Source organism: Spea bombifrons, chromosome 2 (genome assembly GCF_027358695.1).
Source record: "Spea bombifrons isolate aSpeBom1 chromosome 2, aSpeBom1.2.pri, whole genome shotgun sequence".
In the NCBI taxonomy this organism is placed as follows: domain Eukaryota; kingdom Metazoa; phylum Chordata; class Amphibia; order Anura; family Pelobatidae; genus Spea; species Spea bombifrons.
The window spans coordinates 2,308,607-2,326,382 of NC_071088.1; the positions used below are offsets into that span (position 1 = coordinate 2,308,607).

At 50.6% G+C, this 17,776-nt stretch overlaps 1 protein-coding gene across 1 annotated transcript; it reads left to right on the forward strand.

Moving 5' to 3' along the window:
- The first annotated feature begins 775 nt into the window (after positions 1 to 775).
- Positions 776 to 16,944, forward strand: CFAP91 (cilia and flagella associated protein 91). The gene is made up of 18 exons (XM_053455200.1): positions 776 to 905; positions 1,772 to 1,848; positions 1,993 to 2,150; positions 3,248 to 3,325; positions 4,153 to 4,209; positions 4,538 to 4,707; positions 5,888 to 6,065; positions 6,366 to 6,523; positions 6,705 to 6,887; positions 7,286 to 7,425; positions 7,905 to 8,021; positions 8,407 to 8,478; positions 10,373 to 10,519; positions 10,806 to 11,027; positions 11,532 to 11,680; positions 11,816 to 11,907; positions 13,368 to 13,553; positions 16,846 to 16,944. The coding sequence occupies exons 1-17, from the start codon at positions 830 to 832 to the stop codon at positions 13,532 to 13,534; spliced, it is 2,241 nt and encodes a 746-aa protein (XP_053311175.1). The 5' UTR covers positions 776 to 829; the 3' UTR covers positions 13,535 to 13,553; positions 16,846 to 16,944.
- Positions 16,945 to 17,776: the final 832 nt, after the last annotated feature.

The following is a 17,776-nucleotide window of genomic DNA, read 5'->3' on the forward strand; positions in this document are numbered from 1 at the left end:
CTGCCCCCAGCTCTGTAACCTCTCACCCCTACCCCCTATACTGCTCCCAGCTCTGTAACTTCTCACCCCTACCCCCTATACTGCCTCCAGCTCTGTAACCTCACACACCCACCCCCTATACTGCCCCCAGTTCTGTAACCTCACACACCCACCCCCTATACTGCCTCCAGCTCTGTAACCTCACACACCCACCCCCTATACTGCTCCCAGCCCTGTAACCTCTCACCCCTAGCCCTATACTACCCCAGCTCTGTAACCTCTCACCCTACCCCCTATACTGCCCCCAGCTCTGTAACCCCTCACCCCTACCCCTATACTACCCCAGCTCTGTAACCTCTCACCCCTACCCCTATACTGCCCCAGCTCTGTAACCTCTCACCCCCCCCTTTACTGCCCCAGCTCTTTAAACTCTCACCCCCACCCCCTATACTGCCCCCAGCTCTGTAACCCCTCACCCCAACCCCCTATACTATCCCAGCTCTGTAACCTCTCACCCCCACCCCCTATACTGCCCCAGCTCTGTAACCTCTCACCCCAACCCCCTATACTGCCCCAGCTCTGTAACCTCTCACCCCAACCCCCTATACTGCCCCAGCTCTGTAACCTCTCACCCCATCCCCCTATACTGCCCCCAGCTCTGTAACCTCTCACCCCATCCCCCTATACTGCCCCAGCTCTGTAACCCCATGCGACGTGTCTCAGCCTATCCGGCATTTAGTCACGTGACATGTAGGACTCACGTGGCGCGTCTCCCTGGTTACTGTACGCAACCGGTTGCCCCGGAGACGCAGTATACTGTGCGCTGGGGCCCGCACAGCTCCCGGTCAGCATGAGCCAGACGGTGACTCACAACGTGGCCCCCTCGGGCCCTTACCGAGCGAACCGGCCATTCGACTTTCTGTACGGTAAGACTTCCCCGGTATCCTGACTCTGTACCCGCTCTGGGGACCCCGAGTGTTCCCTAAAACGCACTGACTGTTCCTCTAACTCAGTGACTGCCTTTGTACTCTGTGAGTGCCCCCTGTACTCTGTGAGGGTGAGTGGCCCCCTGTACTCTGTCAGTGACTCCCTGCACTCTGTGAGTGTTCCCCTGTACTCAGTGACTGCTCCCTGTACCCAGCGACTGCTCCCTGTACCCAGCGACTGCTCCCAGTGCTCTGTGAGTGTCCCCCTGTACTCTGTCAGTGACTCCCTGCACTCTGTGAGTGTCCCCCCAGTACTCTGTGAGTGTCCCCCTGTACTCAGGAGCAGTGTATAGCTGTGGACATGCGCAGACGGGTTTGGGGAGTATGATAGAGCTGAGTGTCTGTGTCTCAGTTACCTGCCCTGAAAGCCGCACGTCCTTTACATCTGTTACTGACCGTGCGTGTAACGGCTCCTGAGAGCCGTGATCCTTCTGTCTGCCGCTAAACGTGTAACGTGACCTGAGACTGCGTGTCCCTTATTCCTACAGCTATACGTGTAACGTGACCTGAGACTGCGCGTCCCTTATTCCTACAGCTATACGTGTAACGTGACCTGAGACTGCGTGTCCCTTATTCCTACAGCTATACGTGTAGACACGTGACCTGAGACTGCGTGTCCCTTATTCCTACAGCTATACGTGTAGACACGTGACCTGAGACTGCGTGTCCCTTATTCCTACAGCTATACGTGTAGACACGTGACCTGAGACTGCGTGTCCCTTATTCCTACAGCTATACGTGTAGACACGTGAGTGTCTCGGGCGTCTCTCGGTCTCTGCTAATCACGTGCTGTCTCTTCGTTGCAGACCCTCTGTACACCGTGTCTAGTGAGAGAGATCATGTACAGGCAAACATCAGAGCACGCGTGTCGTATGACCGCATGGTAAGTATTTCTGCACAGCTTTAAATGTGTCTCGGTCCACTTAACCCCTTCTGACCCTGAAAGTGGGGTAAATATATCGATGGGGGGGTGAATGCCGTGGCCCCATCGCTTGGTCTCTTACCGGCCGCTGAATTTCCGTTCCAGCAAAAGGTGTCCGAGTTCCCGACTTTGTTCAGCGAGCTGGTCCACTGGCCACGAATCACCCTGCGCCTGCAGCTCCAGGACCCCGTGCCGCAGTTTATTGACCGCCGATGGAGGGGGCCAGAAGGTCAGAGGTCAAATGCTCTGAAGCAGCTGGCTGGGTAAGTGTCACTCAGTCCCCAAAACCAAGGGTCCCACTCCCATCATGGACGGGCCCACAGGAAGGATAGGCCAGGGCTGCCTGTGGGGGTCTACAGGATGGGGGTCATAGGACGGTGGCCAATGGCGAGGCTCCGAGTCGGTTTCATTATTTAATTAATTTTTCTTTCTGGCCCCAAAATTCCAACCGAATTCTACTAAACAATAATAAAAGTGCCTCTCGTACAGAGAGCTATCGGGTGTCTCTGCCCCCCCTAGGATGTTATTATTATATAGCGTCAGCCCCCACTATCTGCCCCTTTGGGTACTGGGATTGGGGCAGATTACTGAACCGTTGGTTCCGAAGGCTGTAGGGTAACCGGGGTATTAACAGTATTCCGGAAGACTCCAAGCACTTTCGCCCATCAGCCCCCCCAGCCTCCCGCGGCATCACACAAATACCCCGGTTTTACGTCTCTCCTCCGCGCCAGCCGGTGTCTCTGCATGTTTCATACCTCCCAACTGCCCTGCTTTTCGCAGTATAGTCATGATTTTTGAGCTTTTCTGGCCAGTGGGGATAGCGGGCCCAGATTGGGAGATCGTCTGACCTCCTCCAGCCGGCACAGGGAGATATAAAACCCCGTGATCGCCTTGTGGCGCTCTGACGCCGAGAGCTGCGGGGGGTCTCTTTTGGGTAAGGTAGATGGACAGTCCCAGCCCCACCTCCACACCATGTGTTATATGCTGAACATGCGTGTTGAGCTTTCATACATGTAATCGGCTGCTGCTACTTTCGTGGCCCTGAGCACGTGCGGGAAGCGCATCGACAAATGGCAGCTGGAGGAGGAATCACAGGACACAGAAGTCTCATTTCTAACACCAATAACTAAAGAATGTCCGCAGCGACGTACACGCAGTGTAATATATCACATATACTATGCGTGTAACATAAAGAATAGCCTGAAGCGCTCCTCCATCCTCTCCCGACTGTCTCTTTTGTAAGGAAGGTATGTCGATGTGTATGTATTTCGAAGTAAGGGACCGTAGGCCGCTATGGATCATGCCTAGGGGTCAGCCGCACACATTTAACCCCCGCTGTGCCCTGGATCTTCTCTCTTAGATCTCAGACTTCGGGTCCCCATCCAGTCCCCCGACACGGAGATGTTTCTGGGAGAGACCGGTACAAGTTTTTTGAGAGGTAAGTAAAGGATCAGATGACGAGACTCTCCTCAATTCAAACTGGGATTTATTAACCCTTAAAAGGAATAATAACAGCAGCGCACAAAATACATTCTGGTACAGAAGCAAAAGAGGGCCCCGCAGTCTAATGCAGTCTAATGCAGTCTAATGCAGTCTAACGCAGAACATTATAATACGATATATATATATATATATATATGTTATAACCCCCCATGTGTATCCTATGGGAGCAGCCGTCTTAACTTCCTGTTCTCAGCATCTTATTCCTCCCCATTAAGTTATCTCTCCCTATTGTTAAGTTGCTGATTGGTTCGGGCAGCCTTTGTTATGGGGGGGGGGGATTGAGATATTAATTCTGGCTCTGCCACAGGCTGCCACTCATCTCATCTTCCCTGGGGAAAAAATAGCCCATTCATTTTAAACTAAATGCCTCCAAAACAATTCCTCGACGGACAAAATAAGCACCATCTGCGGGTGGAAAGAGAGGCATCAGGGAAAATGGGGACTGGCCAAACTAAACAGGGATGCTTGGCAGGTGTGCTTCAGGGAATGGCTCACTAGAGGCAGTCTGTTAATCCCAGTTTCTTCCCAGTTTAAATTAGAAGCCCCCCCCCCAGTTCTCTGGATCCCCCCACTGCATTCAAGCAGCCCTCCCCTGCCTCATTCCTGCTTGATCACCAAATAGATTGCAAGCTCACAAGAGCAGGGCTCACATTTAGCAGCGCTACAGCATCTGCCGGAGCTATATAAACGGATGTTCTGGACGTGGCGCTCGCTCCGCTTGCCCGTCTGTCTCTCTGACGGTTATTCTGTGTTCTGTTCCAGGCCGCTCGTACCGTTCACCCAGCAGATGGCACCAAACGTGCTGCTAGCCGTCCCACGGTGAGTACGCGCCGAATCTCTCGCCACCAGTCCTGGGGTTTCTCCAGACAAACTGTGTCTCAGAGCAGGGCTAGACTGGGCACAGAAAAGCCGTCCTGGCACTTTAAGGGCATCTGCCCGGGTATCGTCTGGTGGCCAGCGTACCCTGTTTGCAAGTCCAGGCCTGTCTCGCAGACCCGTTGTGCATGCGCATGCTGGTGAACATAGAGGAGAACCAAGGCCAAACAAACAACATTTTATAATAAATGAGATTATCCAATAATGGACTACAACTCCCGTCATCCTCCGTCGCTCCTCTTGTCACCTCGTACTTTTATGTTTTGGGTAGAGCCGAGCCGAGCCCCCGCAGCCCGCGAGCGCCCACTCCTCTGGTCCGTACAGTGGGGATTCAGACTGATTACCGGGACAGCGAGGCTCAGACGGACCCCTACAGCCCCGAGTATGTGCTGCGTCCCGGCTCTGTGCCTGAACTACTCACCCTCGCCAATCTCACCTGGGGTAAGTGGACCTCCGGCAGAGGTGGCATTATTACTACTGGAGACTAGTAAGCGTTGGATCTCATCACATTTCACAACAAGGACTCACAAGGCTTGGGGTCTGAGAGCAAATCCGACATCTGCCACAAACCTGAATTCAATATTTTTAGGGCCGTTGTCATCATAGAGTTGCAGATGTTTAAATCTGTAATTCTGAGATGCCCTGCATAATGTATATTTAATCAGCAAGCCGGCCCCCCGTATAATGTATAGTAAAACAGTGACCGGCCCCCTGTATAATGTATAGTTAATCAGCGTGCCGGCCCCTGTATAATGTATAGATAAATCAGTGACCGGCCCCTGTATAATGTATAGATAAATCAGTGAGCCGGCCCCCTGTATAATGTATAGATAAATCAGTGACCGGCCCCTGTATAATGTATAGATAAATCAGTGAGCCGGCCCCCTGTATAATGTATAGATAAATCAGTGGCCGGCCCCTGTATAATGTATAGATAAATCAGTGACCGGCCCCTGTATAATGTATAGATAAATCAGTGACCGGCCCCCTGTATAATGTATAGATAAATCAGTGGCCGGCCCCTGTATAATGTATAGATAAATCAGTGAGCCGGCCCCCTGTATAATGTATAGATAAATCAGTGACCGGCCCCCGGTATAATGTATAGATAAATCAGTGACCGGCCCCCTGTATAATGTATAGATAAATCAGTGAGCCGGCCCCCTGTATAATGTATAGATAAATCAGTGAGCCGGCCCCCTGTATAATGTATAGATAAATCAGCGAGCCGGCCCCCTGTATAATGTATAGATAAATCAGTGACCGGCCCCCTGTATAATGTATAGATAAATCAGTGACCGGCCCCTGTATAATGTATAGATAAATCAGTGACCGGCCCCCTGTATAATGTATAGATAAATCAGTGACCGGCCCCCTGTATAATGTATAGATAAATCAGTGAGCCGGCCCCCTGTATAATGTATAGATAAATCAGTGAGCCGGCCCCCTGTATAATGTATAGTTAAATGTCTCTTTTGCTTTGGGGGCTGCTGATCGTTTTGATTGACAGTTAATCAGCCTCGTGCTGGGTCTGGGGTCGGTGCCCCCGCTTTGTCTGTCGGATAACGTGACCCCCGCTCGCTCTGCCCTCATCCCTCTGCGTGTCCCTCGTCTCTCGCAGGCCGCGGCCTCCCAGCCGGGGTGGCAGAAGTGGAGATGATAGAGAGAGCTCGGGAGAAAAGGGCCTGGGAAGCCGCGCTGCCCCCCCTGAGCGACGTCTCCCAGCTGGAGAAGAGGAGGAAGATGATGGAGGAGCAGGAGAGGAAGGAGTGGGCTTTCCGGGAAAGCGAGATCGAGAAGTAAGACTCGCCGCGCATGGGAGGGGGTATTAGATCCCTCGATCGATCATCGTACAGAGTGGGGGGACGGAGAGCGGACCCAGCAATTCTAATCATTTACACGGGAAAAATACCCATTTATAAATGAATCTTTATTAAATCCGACATTTTTAACCAGTTCAGGACTCGTTGAGGGGCAGCAGGTCGCACAAATGCCCTTATTGCCCCCCCTATGTCACGGCAGTAGAAAGTCTTTTAGGGGTGAATATCGGGGACGTCTCGTTTTGATCCTTTGCTTCCGTTGTTGGCGGCGTCCGTCAGGCTGCAGCATGCGCGGCTGGAGGTGCTGAAGGCTCTGCTGCAGAAACGTGCGAAGGCGCAGGGGGAGATGGAGGAACAGAGGCTGGACTCTCGCTGGGCCCGACTACAGAAGGAGAAAGAGGACAAAGTCAAGCAAATCCGGAAAGAGCACATTCGGGGTGAGTTATACCGAGTTCAGTAAATAATACGAAATGTAAAGCTGCCCGCGGGCATCGGTCGGACCCCGCAGCCATGCGCGACCCTCTCGGAGCCTCCTGTGTAGAAAGGGGGTTCATCCGGCGTGTGCTGATACATTGTGGCACTCGGTTTCCTGAATTCGTCTGTTTTTGGGTTTTTCAGCGATCCGGAAGCTGACAAAAAGCGCGGAGAACGTGGAGGGCCGGCGGGAGAGACGCGACGTGATCCACGATTACTCCGATCACGCCTCTCAGAGCCACGCGCCGCTCTCCAGAGTCGGCTACTTCCCCGACCGAAGCTCTGAAAACTACGTGGTGAAAAGCTCTTTCCTGAACTCGTACCAGGGTGAGGCCTTCGTGCAAAGCGCCATCATATACCGCAGCGCCGTACAATGCAGTAAAGGGAAAGCGTGTGCAGCGCAGAGAGGTAGGACAGGCACTTTCTCTCGATAGAGTCCTTGAGTCCCAACTCCAAACCAAGCGAGCGGGCACTGCCGGGACAAGTGAGTGGAAGTCTCCTCCACCACAACGCTATACATGAGAGCCGAGGGGTAACACACCTCCTCCGGTGCCACGGTTTTCGGGTTAGCTGCACCCGGTACCGGCTTTATCGCTTCTCATGGTAGAAGGATAGTTTAGTTGTTGGCGCTGCACCCTGTCCGTCAGACCCCTGTAATTTCGCTCTTGTGTTTTGAGCTCCTTGCACCTGCCCCTGTGTTTGACGCTCTGTTTTTGCCCCCACAGGGTTACTGGATCTAGAGGCAAGCCTTCCAGACTTTGTGACCCAGCCGCGTATTCGGGTTCCCAAACCCAGAACTGCCACCAAGGACGGCTTCCTGAAGCGAGCAGCTGCGCGCGACCGGGAGCTGGAGCAAGTCCACAAGGTTGGGGGTCTCAGCCTGTGACGGTGCGGGGGGCTTCTGGTCATGAAACCTCTTGTATTCTACTGTATGTGGTACTAAACTCCATGCGTCGGATGCCGTCCTAAACGCCTCCAATCCTCTAGAGATCACTGAGTCTTAAAGGATAATGTCCAAGGTACCGATATACCTATATCGCTGAGCGAGCCGTGGAGGAGTACAGCATCCAATGCACGTGGTTTGCACCGTATGATAACGCCAATATCATGCGGACCCCCGGTGTGGGAGACAGCGTATGGGGATCCAGCCTTTGGCGTGGAGTCCAAGCCTTTTGACGTTGCCAGTGATTATCGCTCTATCGCCTGGTATCCAGACATGCGCGAGTTATTTGTGTTGCTTCCAGCGATGGTTAAAGTTCTCCTAATTCTTAGTAAATTCCACCAGAGAGGATTTAAAAATGAAAAATGACGTTTCTGTTGTTGAAGATTTTTTGGGTCTTTCAGGCTCTCCTGGCGAAGAAACACGCGGCGGAGGAGCCCAAGAAGCCGCTTCGCTTCCTGCAGAAGATAGAGAAGCCGGCGCCTCGGCCCGCCACGCCTAAATCGGAGCCGCCACCGGAGGTGAGAACCGGCATCTGCCCCCATGAGACACGATAGAAGAAGCTCCTCAGCCGCGTCCGCTCTCCTCACCCGTCTGCTTCTGTGCTGGCCGGTCCCTGGCGCCCACCCTGCGCATGCTCCACTCATTCTTCTGTTGTTGTCACGTGTTTGAGGAGTCCTTGTTTCTGCTCCTTCTATCTGCCCCGGCCCGTGTCCCGGTCCTGCCGTATTCTGGAGCCCGGAACCTGCTCCGCTTCGCTTCCTTTTGTCATTTCTGGTCTCCTCGGGATTCTCTCTTCCTGTTGAATTCATCCCAAAACGTGGCAGCCGGCAGCGGGGAGCTTGGTTTTCATACAAAGAGGCTTCAGAAATCCGCAACTTATAAATAAATGGCATCTTTCCTCAGGGCGACGAGGAGAGAGAACTCGCTGTCATCTTCTTGCAGAAATTAATTCGGGGGCGAGCCGTACAGAACATGGTAATTCTCTGCGTCATGTGATCTGGAAAATCCCACGAAACCCCCCCCCCCGCGCTGTATACAGTAATATAACCCCCCCAGCGCTGTATACAGTAATATAACCCCAGTGCTGTATACAGTAATATAACCCCCCAGCGCTGTATACAGTAATATAACCCCCAGCGCTGTATACAGTAATATAACCCCCAGTGCTGTATACAATAATATAACCCCCAGCGCTGTATACAGTAATATAACCCCCCCAGCGCTGTATACAGTAATATAACCCCCAGCACTGTATACAGTAATATAACCCCCAGCGCTGTATACAGTAATATAACCCCCAGCGCTGTATACAGTAATATAACCCCCAGCACTGTATACAGTAATATAACCCCCCCAGCGCTGTATACAGTAATATAACCCCCAGCACTGTATACAGTAATATAACCCCAGCGCTGTATACAGTAATATAACCCCCAGCACTGTATACAGTAATATAACCCCCCCAGCGCTGTATACAGTAATATAACCCCCAGCGCTGTATACAGTAATATAACCCCCCCAGCGCTGTATACAATAATATAACCCCCAGCGCTGTATACAGTAATATAACCCCCCCAGCGCTGTATACAGTAATATAACCCCCAGCACTGTATACAGTAATATAACCCCCAGCGCTGTATACAGTAATATAACCCCCAGCACTGTATACAGTAATATAACCCCCAGCGCTGTATACAGTAATATAACCCCCCAGCGCTGTATACAGTAATATAACCCCCAGCGCTGTATACAGTAATATTACCCCCAGCCCTGTATACAGTAAAATAACCCCCAGTGCTGTATACAGTAATATAACCCTCAGTGCTGTATACAGTAATATAACCCCCCAGCGCTGTATACAGTAATATAACCCCCAGCGCTGTATACAGTAATATAACCCCCAGCGCTGTATACAGTAATATAACCCCCAGCGCTGTATACAGTAATATAACCCCCCAGCGCTGTATACAGTGATATAACCCCCCAGCGCCGTATACAGTAATATAACCCCCCAGCGCTGTATACAGTAATATAACCCCCCAGCGCTGTATACAGTAATATAACCCCCCAGCGCTGTATACAGTAATATAACCCCAGCGCTGTATACAGTAATATAACCCCCAGCGCTGTATACAGTAATATAACCCCCAGCACTGTATACAGTAATATAACCCCCCAGCGCTGTATACAGTAATATAACCCCAGCGCTGTATACAGTAATATAACCCCCAGCACTGTATACAGTAATATAACCCCCAGCACTGTATACAGTAATAACCCCCCAGCGCTGTATACAGTAATATAACCCCCAGCGCTGTATACAGTAATAACCCCCCAGCGCTGTATACAGTAATATAACCCTCCCAGCGCTGTATAAAGTAATATAACCCCCCAGCGCTGTATACAGTAATATAACCCCCAGCGCTGTATACAGTAATATAACCCCCCAGCGCTGTATACAGTAATATAACCCCCAGCGCTGTATACAGTAATATAACCCCCAGCGCTGTATACAGTAATATAACCCCCAGCGCTGTATACAGTAATATAACCCCCAGCGCTGTATACAGTAATATAACCCCCAGCGCTGTATACAGTAATATAACCCCCAGCGCTGTATACAGTAATATAACCCCAGCGCTGTATACAGTAATATAACCTGGGTTCCCGGAGGTCGGTCATTTGCTTTCCTGTCATTATAACACAAATGCCCCGGGTAGGAGAGGCAACGTTTCTAATTCCCCAATCAAACAGAGAGCGGTGGGTTTAGAGAATAATGGAATAATGGAAGTAAGAAAGAAATGAACCCCCTCACGGTGACCGTTGTGAGGTGAGTGGGCGCTCACCCGCTTTCACTTTCCCGTTTCAGATGTTTGAAGGAAAGGAGAAGCGCGTGGAGCTGATCCGGGAGCTGCGCATGACGCATGCCCTGCAGGAGGACCGGCAGCTCCAGAAGCACGAAGAGGAGCGGCTCGTCCGGAGCCTTCAGCGGGAGCGAGAGATGAATGAACACGAGGTGCGTTATACAGCGTGACGCGGCCCCAACACGTTTAACCCCCCGTTATCCCCCCATACATTTATCTGCAACCGAAAGCCAATCCAAGGTGAGGGAAAGTCCGGAGAATACGTCCCAATGCGTCCCCCTAAACGGATTGCCCTTATTATTGGGACGCCTGAAGTCGGTCCCCGCTTTGCCGCTGGGTGCTCGACAGCCTGGAGCGGCGCAGTCCGCGGGGTGCGATGGGGTTTGCTCCTCTCTTTGTCCTCCCCGCTGCTATTCGCTGTAATTGTCGTCCGCACAGAGAGCCGCAGAAGACGAGCCGCTCTCCGCGCTGGAGGGCGAGGTTCTCTCCGACGCGTTCGACTTCCTCTCCAAAGAGCTGGTGAGGCTGCAGGAGGAGCGGCGCATTCATGCCTTCGCCATGCTGGCCGAGCGACGCAGGCGCGTCCGGGAGGCAGAAGAGAGCGGAAGGAGGCAGGCGGAGGAGAGACGCCGGAGAGAGGAGGACGAGATCTTCAGAAAGGTGCGTCCGAGTATATACAACAATTAAGACTCTGGAGAGTTGCGTGGCGTGGCAGGAAGGACCTTACCAAGTCCTAAGATAATACACAGTACACACACTGAGAGGGTGGTAGATAAGTGGAACAGCCTCCCAGCAGAGGTGGTAGAGGGTAATACAGTGAGGGTATTAAACATGCATGGGATAGACATACGGCTCCTGAATCTAAGACGAGACCTACGACTGATTAAGGTTTGAGTCTTTACAGCAGGAGAAACGGGCGACTAGCCGGGGGCCGGATGGGGCCGATCTGCCGGCAGGTTCTGGGTTTATATGTCAGAAATGATAAACATGAAATAAAGGCCTGGATGTATTAAGTATTTGGACGGAGATTACAATCGCATTGCTTTGATTACAGTTAAAGGGTTTGTAACGTTGGATATTAGAGGGGGTCTCGGTAAAATGTTTGGGGGGTTCCTGCCGCTCCTTCGCCCCCCTGATGTCGTTCTGCTTGCGTCCGTCCCGCAGGTGGTTAATATCCATCAAAGCACCGTGGACTCGTATCTGGAGGACATCATTCTCCGGGCCGCCGACCGCACGGCCGAGGAGCAGACCCGCGAGGAGATCCAGCGCAAGGCAGAGGAGATCAATGACATCGCGTACGAGATGGAGAGCAGGTGGGTTTAGAACGCGCGACGTCTCGGCAGGTGGCAGGGAGCGCTGTGTTTGTCCCCGTTCATGCATCGCGCATGTTCCTCAGAACTTACCCGTAGGTCTTCCTGACTCCACGCGCTGTTATTCTTTGTCCGCAGACGCACTCGCATGCAGTCGGAAGAAATCGTGGCCGAGCTGGTTTACAGTTTCCTGATCCCTGAGGTCCAGAAGACGCATGCGCGGGAGAGAGGTGAGTGAGATCTCGCTGGCCAGAGATCAAAATAAATAAAGGCTCCAGGGTTCCAGCTCAGACTTTATCAAGTAAAGCCTTTATTTATTTTGATCTACTGGGGCGCTGGCCCTTCCTGGCACAGCTAAGCGCCTGAGTTCCTTTGGTTTGTGCGCGGATTCCTCGCTGTCCAGAGAAGCGTGCCGTTTGGTAATCGGGGGAAGCCGAGTCCTTGGCACTCTCTGATGTTTCTGTATGAGCACAAGAGAAAACATTTCATGTCTTCCGTTGGGCCAAAATAGAAAAAGGTGTAACGTTACATAAGCATTCAGAACCTCGGAGGTCTCCTCTTTAGAGTCCCACCATTGTTATTAAACAAAATTGGTTGTAACTTGGTCCGGCCCCCAACGCAGTCACCGTTAGTGGATGACGGCCCTCAGTAGGATCACCGACTGCAACAGAAGAGGGGGGGCTGACAACAATTGCCCCCTGATAACAATGCTGGTGCAGGCGGCAGATTCCTAGCAGCCTCTCTACCCGCAGTATCACCTCGCGGACACAAGATGTCGCTCTAACGCCTCTGACACGCACTCACTGGTTGCCGGAAGCAGGGCGCTCTCTTAAAGGGACACTCACCCTTATAAGCACTTTAATGCATATCGTCGCTTAGAGGTCCCTTAAATGCCCCCTCGCAAAAGCCCCTTCCATCGCCCCCCAGCTACTTCCTTTACAGAAGACAAATCTCTGTCAGCCCCGGGGCTGGCTCAGCGAACCCTGCAGGTAGTTCCGACCCCCCAGCCTGGTTTATGGATCGTTAAACTAACCTGCGTCCTGTCTCCAGGTCCTTAAACTTACATCGGATTTTATTGGCAATGGTTGCCTGGATTTGGTCCATTACTGTCTAATGCACCAGCTCTATGACATCACACCTCTGCCTGATGTCATTCCCTGCTGTCCGCCATACCACCACAGATGGCGTAGCTACAACTAGGGCTGTTTGCTGTAAAGGTGGTCTTTCACCCGGAAGCCGTTCTCCATGAATCAGCGGCTGAAAACATTTTAGACGGGGTAGCAGTTTGTAACCTCAGCCTTGGAGCGCGTGGCCCCTTATTACCCGTCCGCCTTTTACACCGGATCAAAAAACACAGAAAAATATCAGGAGCTGCAGCTTAAAATCCACCCTCCTGCTGCCAAAACACGCAGTTACCCAATTAGTGAGATCCCCGCAAAAAAGATCGCATAAAAAGGGCCACTAATCAGGCGTCGGGGACAAATCCATCTCTAGGCTCAGCTCATGACGGTCGCTTTATCCGTATGGTTTAGTTAGGTGTCCGACGTGCATTCTGAGCTGATGCCGGCAGATCGGCCCCATCCGATGTGGGTCCCCTCTCTGGGGTAATTATAGTGTCCCATGGGGGTCCTTTGGGGTAATTACAGTCCCTCTTCAGGGTAATTATGTTGCGCTTTCTCTGCCCCTGCAGTGAGGAAGTCGCAGCGGAGACACATTGAAGCTGCGCATCGTGTTATTCACCAGGACACGGAGACCCTTCTGAGTCCGACGGCAGGGCCCGGGGGGCCGTCTGGCACCGAGAATGACCTGGGTGGCCCGTCTGACAGCGCGAGGACACAAGAGGAGGAGGCAGAGTGACACCGCAGCGCTGTACAATGTGTGTTATTATTATTTATATATCGCCGTCGTACTCCGCAGCGCTGTACAATGTGTGCTATTAATATTTATATATCGCTGTCATACTCCGCAGCGCTGTACAATGTGTTTTTATTTATATATCGCCGTCATACTCCGCAGCGCTGTACAATGTGTTATTATTATTATTTATATATCGCCGTCATACTCCGCAGCGCTGTACAATGTGTGTTATTATTATTTATATATCGCCGTCATACTCCGCAGCGCTGTACAATGTGTGTTATTATTATTTATATATCGCCGTCATACTCCGCAGCGCTGTACAATGTGTGTTATTATTATTTATATATCGCCGTCATACTCCGCAGCGCTGTACAATGTGTTATTATTATTATTTATATATCGCCGTCATACTCCGCAGCGCTGTACAATGTGTATTATTATTATTTATATATCGCCGTCATACTCCGCAGCGCTGTACAATGTGTTATTATTATTTATATATCGCCGTCATACTCCGCAGCGCTGTACAATGTGTGTTATTATTATTTATATATCGCCGTCATACTCCGCAGCGCTGTACAATGGGTAAACAGGACATAACAAGCAATACATCACAGAAGCAGGCTGTAGAAATGCCTGCTGCCACTTTAAACGATCGTCTAGCGGAGCGTCTCGTTAAGTCGCAGCCCCCACCGCAGCTCTCAGCTTCAGCGCATGGTAAGGTGGCTGCGTGGGAGCTGCGATGGGGGTCTATGCAGCGCAGACAGCGGCCGGAAATCGTGACTGTTCATTAGAAAATGGGAATGTTGGGTAGAATGCTTTAAATTACACCGAGCAAAGTCCACATGCAAATACACACATAATTACTCGTTAACTCATTAAAGAACTATAACCTTTTAACTAAGTTAACTAAATGCACGAGCTGTGAGCGCAGCGGGGGACGCAAAAGGGGCCACAACCGGCATTACCTTCTCCCCATCCCCCATAATCCAGGAGCGGGCAGATTCTGAGAACAGGAAGGGAAGATGGCTGCCCCCATGGTGTACATGTTATAAATTATTGTTTTATATCGCACCATCATATTCTGTAGCGCTGTACAAGGGGTTTGCTGTTTGCTTTCCATATATATTATTTCTCATTGTGCCGATCAGTCTTCTCGCAGATCATCTAAATGTTTATCGGGGGCAACACATATTGGAGGGACTCTCCAGCCATTATATATAATATATATACTAGTATGTATGTATATATATATGTATGTATATGTATATATATATATATATATATATATATATATATATATATATATATATTATGTATACTTCAGTGCATATGACAGCTGACAGGTCCCTTTAAATTTCCATGTGTCCCCCCCTTGCAAACAGATTGGGTGTATTGTGCAGAATCCCCCATATATAATATATATAATATATATATCTCTTCCCCTTTCCCCACCAAGCTGTTTGCTATGCAGGAGATGTGCTTGGGGTGCGCGATTTCCACCCCCCCCATGCATGCGCAGAAACCACTCCCAATAAATATCATGTGAGCAGCCAATCAGCCTCTCCTAAAGGTAAGCGACTTGGTTTTGTACAGCGCTGCGGAATATAACGGCGCTTTATATAATTATTCTTGGTTCAGGCCATTGGGCTGTCCCTTTAATAATTGAAATACCTACAGACAGCCCTGTCCACCCTGCACACTGTATGGCGCAGCAGGTAGCCCCCGTTTACACCGCTTTCTGCCGCTCGCTGTCTGTATTTCCCGCTTGGCCCGTCCAGCTTGCCGTAGAAACTCGCGTCCGCGCTCCCACCGCCTGCTTCTCTGGCTTTTACTCCGATCGTTCTTTGTAACCACAGAGATATCCAGATCTTTCCGTACCGCTAAGTGCAGCGCGGGGGCCGCAGAGAGCCGTCCTTGGCTCGTTGTAACGATTAGTAGGAAATCCTTGTACTCCGCTTAACAAAAGCGGCTGATTTCTAGGAATGAGAAATAAAATACACTCCGTGCTGGAGCGGCTCAAACACCTGAGAACAAGCAGGGTGCGATGAAAGGTTTTACAAGGCTGTTAGTTCATTAAGGTCTTTATGAATGTATAGTTATATCAGCCGGCCCTGTATAATGTATAGATAAATCAGCGAGCCGGCCCCCTGTATAATGTATAGATAAATCAGTGACCGGCCCCTGTATAATGTATAGATAAATCAGCGAGCCGGCCCTGTATAATGTATAGATAAATCAGAGAGCCGGCCCCTGTATAATGTATAGATAAATCAGTGACCGGCCCCCTGTATAATGTATAGATAAATCAGTGACCGGCCCCTGTATAATGTATAGATAAATCAGCGAGCCGGCCCTGTATAATGTATAGATAAATCAGAGAGCCGGCCCCTGTATAATGTATAGATAAATCAGTGACCGGCCCCCTGTATAATGTATAGATAAATCAGTGACCGGCCCCTGTATAATGTATAGATAAATCAGTGACCGGCCCCCTGTATAATGTATAGATAAATCAGTGACCGGCCCCCTGTATAATGTATAGATAAATCAGCGAGCCGGCCCTGTATAATGTATAGATAAATCAGCGAGTCGGCCCCCTGTATAATGTATAGATAAATCAATGAGCCGGCCCCTGTATAATGTATAGATAAATCAGTGACCGGCCCCTGTATAATGTATAGTTAAATGAGTGACCGGCCCCTGTATAATGTATAGATAAATCAGTGACAGGCCCCCTGTATAATGTATAGATAAATCAGTGACCGGCCCCTGTATAATGTATAGATAAATCAGTGACCGGCCCCCTGTATAATGTATAGATAAATCAGTGACCGGCCCCCTGTATAATGTATAGTTGAATCAGCGACCGGCCCCTGTATAATGTATAGATAAATCAGTGACCAGCCCCTGTATAATGTATAGTTGAATGAGCGAGCCGGCCCTGTATAATGTATAGATAAATCAGCGAGCCGGCCCTGTATAATGTATAGTTGAATGAGCGAGCCGGCCCTGTATAATGTATAGATAAGTCAGTGACCGGCCCCTGTATAATGTATAGTTGAATGAGCGAGCTACACTTTCTGTTATTAACCTTCTCATCCTCTTCACGCTCCTTTCCACCTCGAGCTCTTCCCTCCCTCCCAACCACTTGTAATCACCGTCCCCTCCACTCCATAATCCCATTAACAGGGCTGTGCTCTGCTCCTGTATTGTGTTTATTGAATACATGATTATCGCTCATCCCGCGGTTATTCCGCCTCCCCAAAGGCTTTCATTAACCGGGGGGCCTTGTTTTGTCTTCTCAGGTGCCGTTGGCAGGAGACTCGCTGGAGTCCGGCGGCCGATCTTTGATTATTAAAAAAACACCTGAAAAGGAAAAACCAAGGAATAAACTTTTTATCCCCGTCCCGATTCCTGGCTGTTTATTGTCAGCTTCTCCATCGCAACGTGGATACGGCAGCACCGGGTCTGATGAAGGGCTGGGTTACAATGACCATGAGATGACCGTTCCTGAGAACCTCACCCTATTCACTAAACTCTAATGGGTCATCCTGGTACGAGTCTCCGCGAGCCCAGCAACTCCAAGCACTGCAGACAAATGAGAGATTAGTGAATCCCACCGGTCAGCGTTACGGGACCCCCAGACATGGAGAGATCAGAACCTGAACCTTCGTTTCGGACACCAAGGTTCCCATCCGTAGGTCGGGTTCCGCTTTCAGAGTTCACTTTATAGCCGCCAACAAACAAGTCCTTTCGAGGAGATGCCGAGACTTTTGGAAATAATCATAAAATACATTAATAATAACAAACTTCGAATTACATTTATAAGGGAACCCAATGAGTCCTGCACCCCGCGCTTTGTATCAAGAGGCGTTCTGCGCAATAAACAGATAACATCCCCCTCCCCGACGCTCGCCGGCAGCCACCCTCAGATACTTCTGTCCTGTTGCCCCTAATTAGGTTTCTGATGTCCTCCAGCCTCACCACCTGCCCCCTCGAGCCTTTTCCATCTCCTACCTTCCCTTTCTAACCTATTCAGGTTCTCTCCTTTCACTGACGTCTCCCCACCCCCCTCCAAACATGCTCTCCCCTCCAAAGAAACCTCCCTAGATACCACATCCATCTACCGCCCGACCTCCAACCCGCTGGAACAGCTACGGGGCCGCTCGGCTATGGAGCCTCTTCTCTATCTGCGCTTCGTGTCGGACAATTAACCTCTCTTGGGTTCCAGTCAAC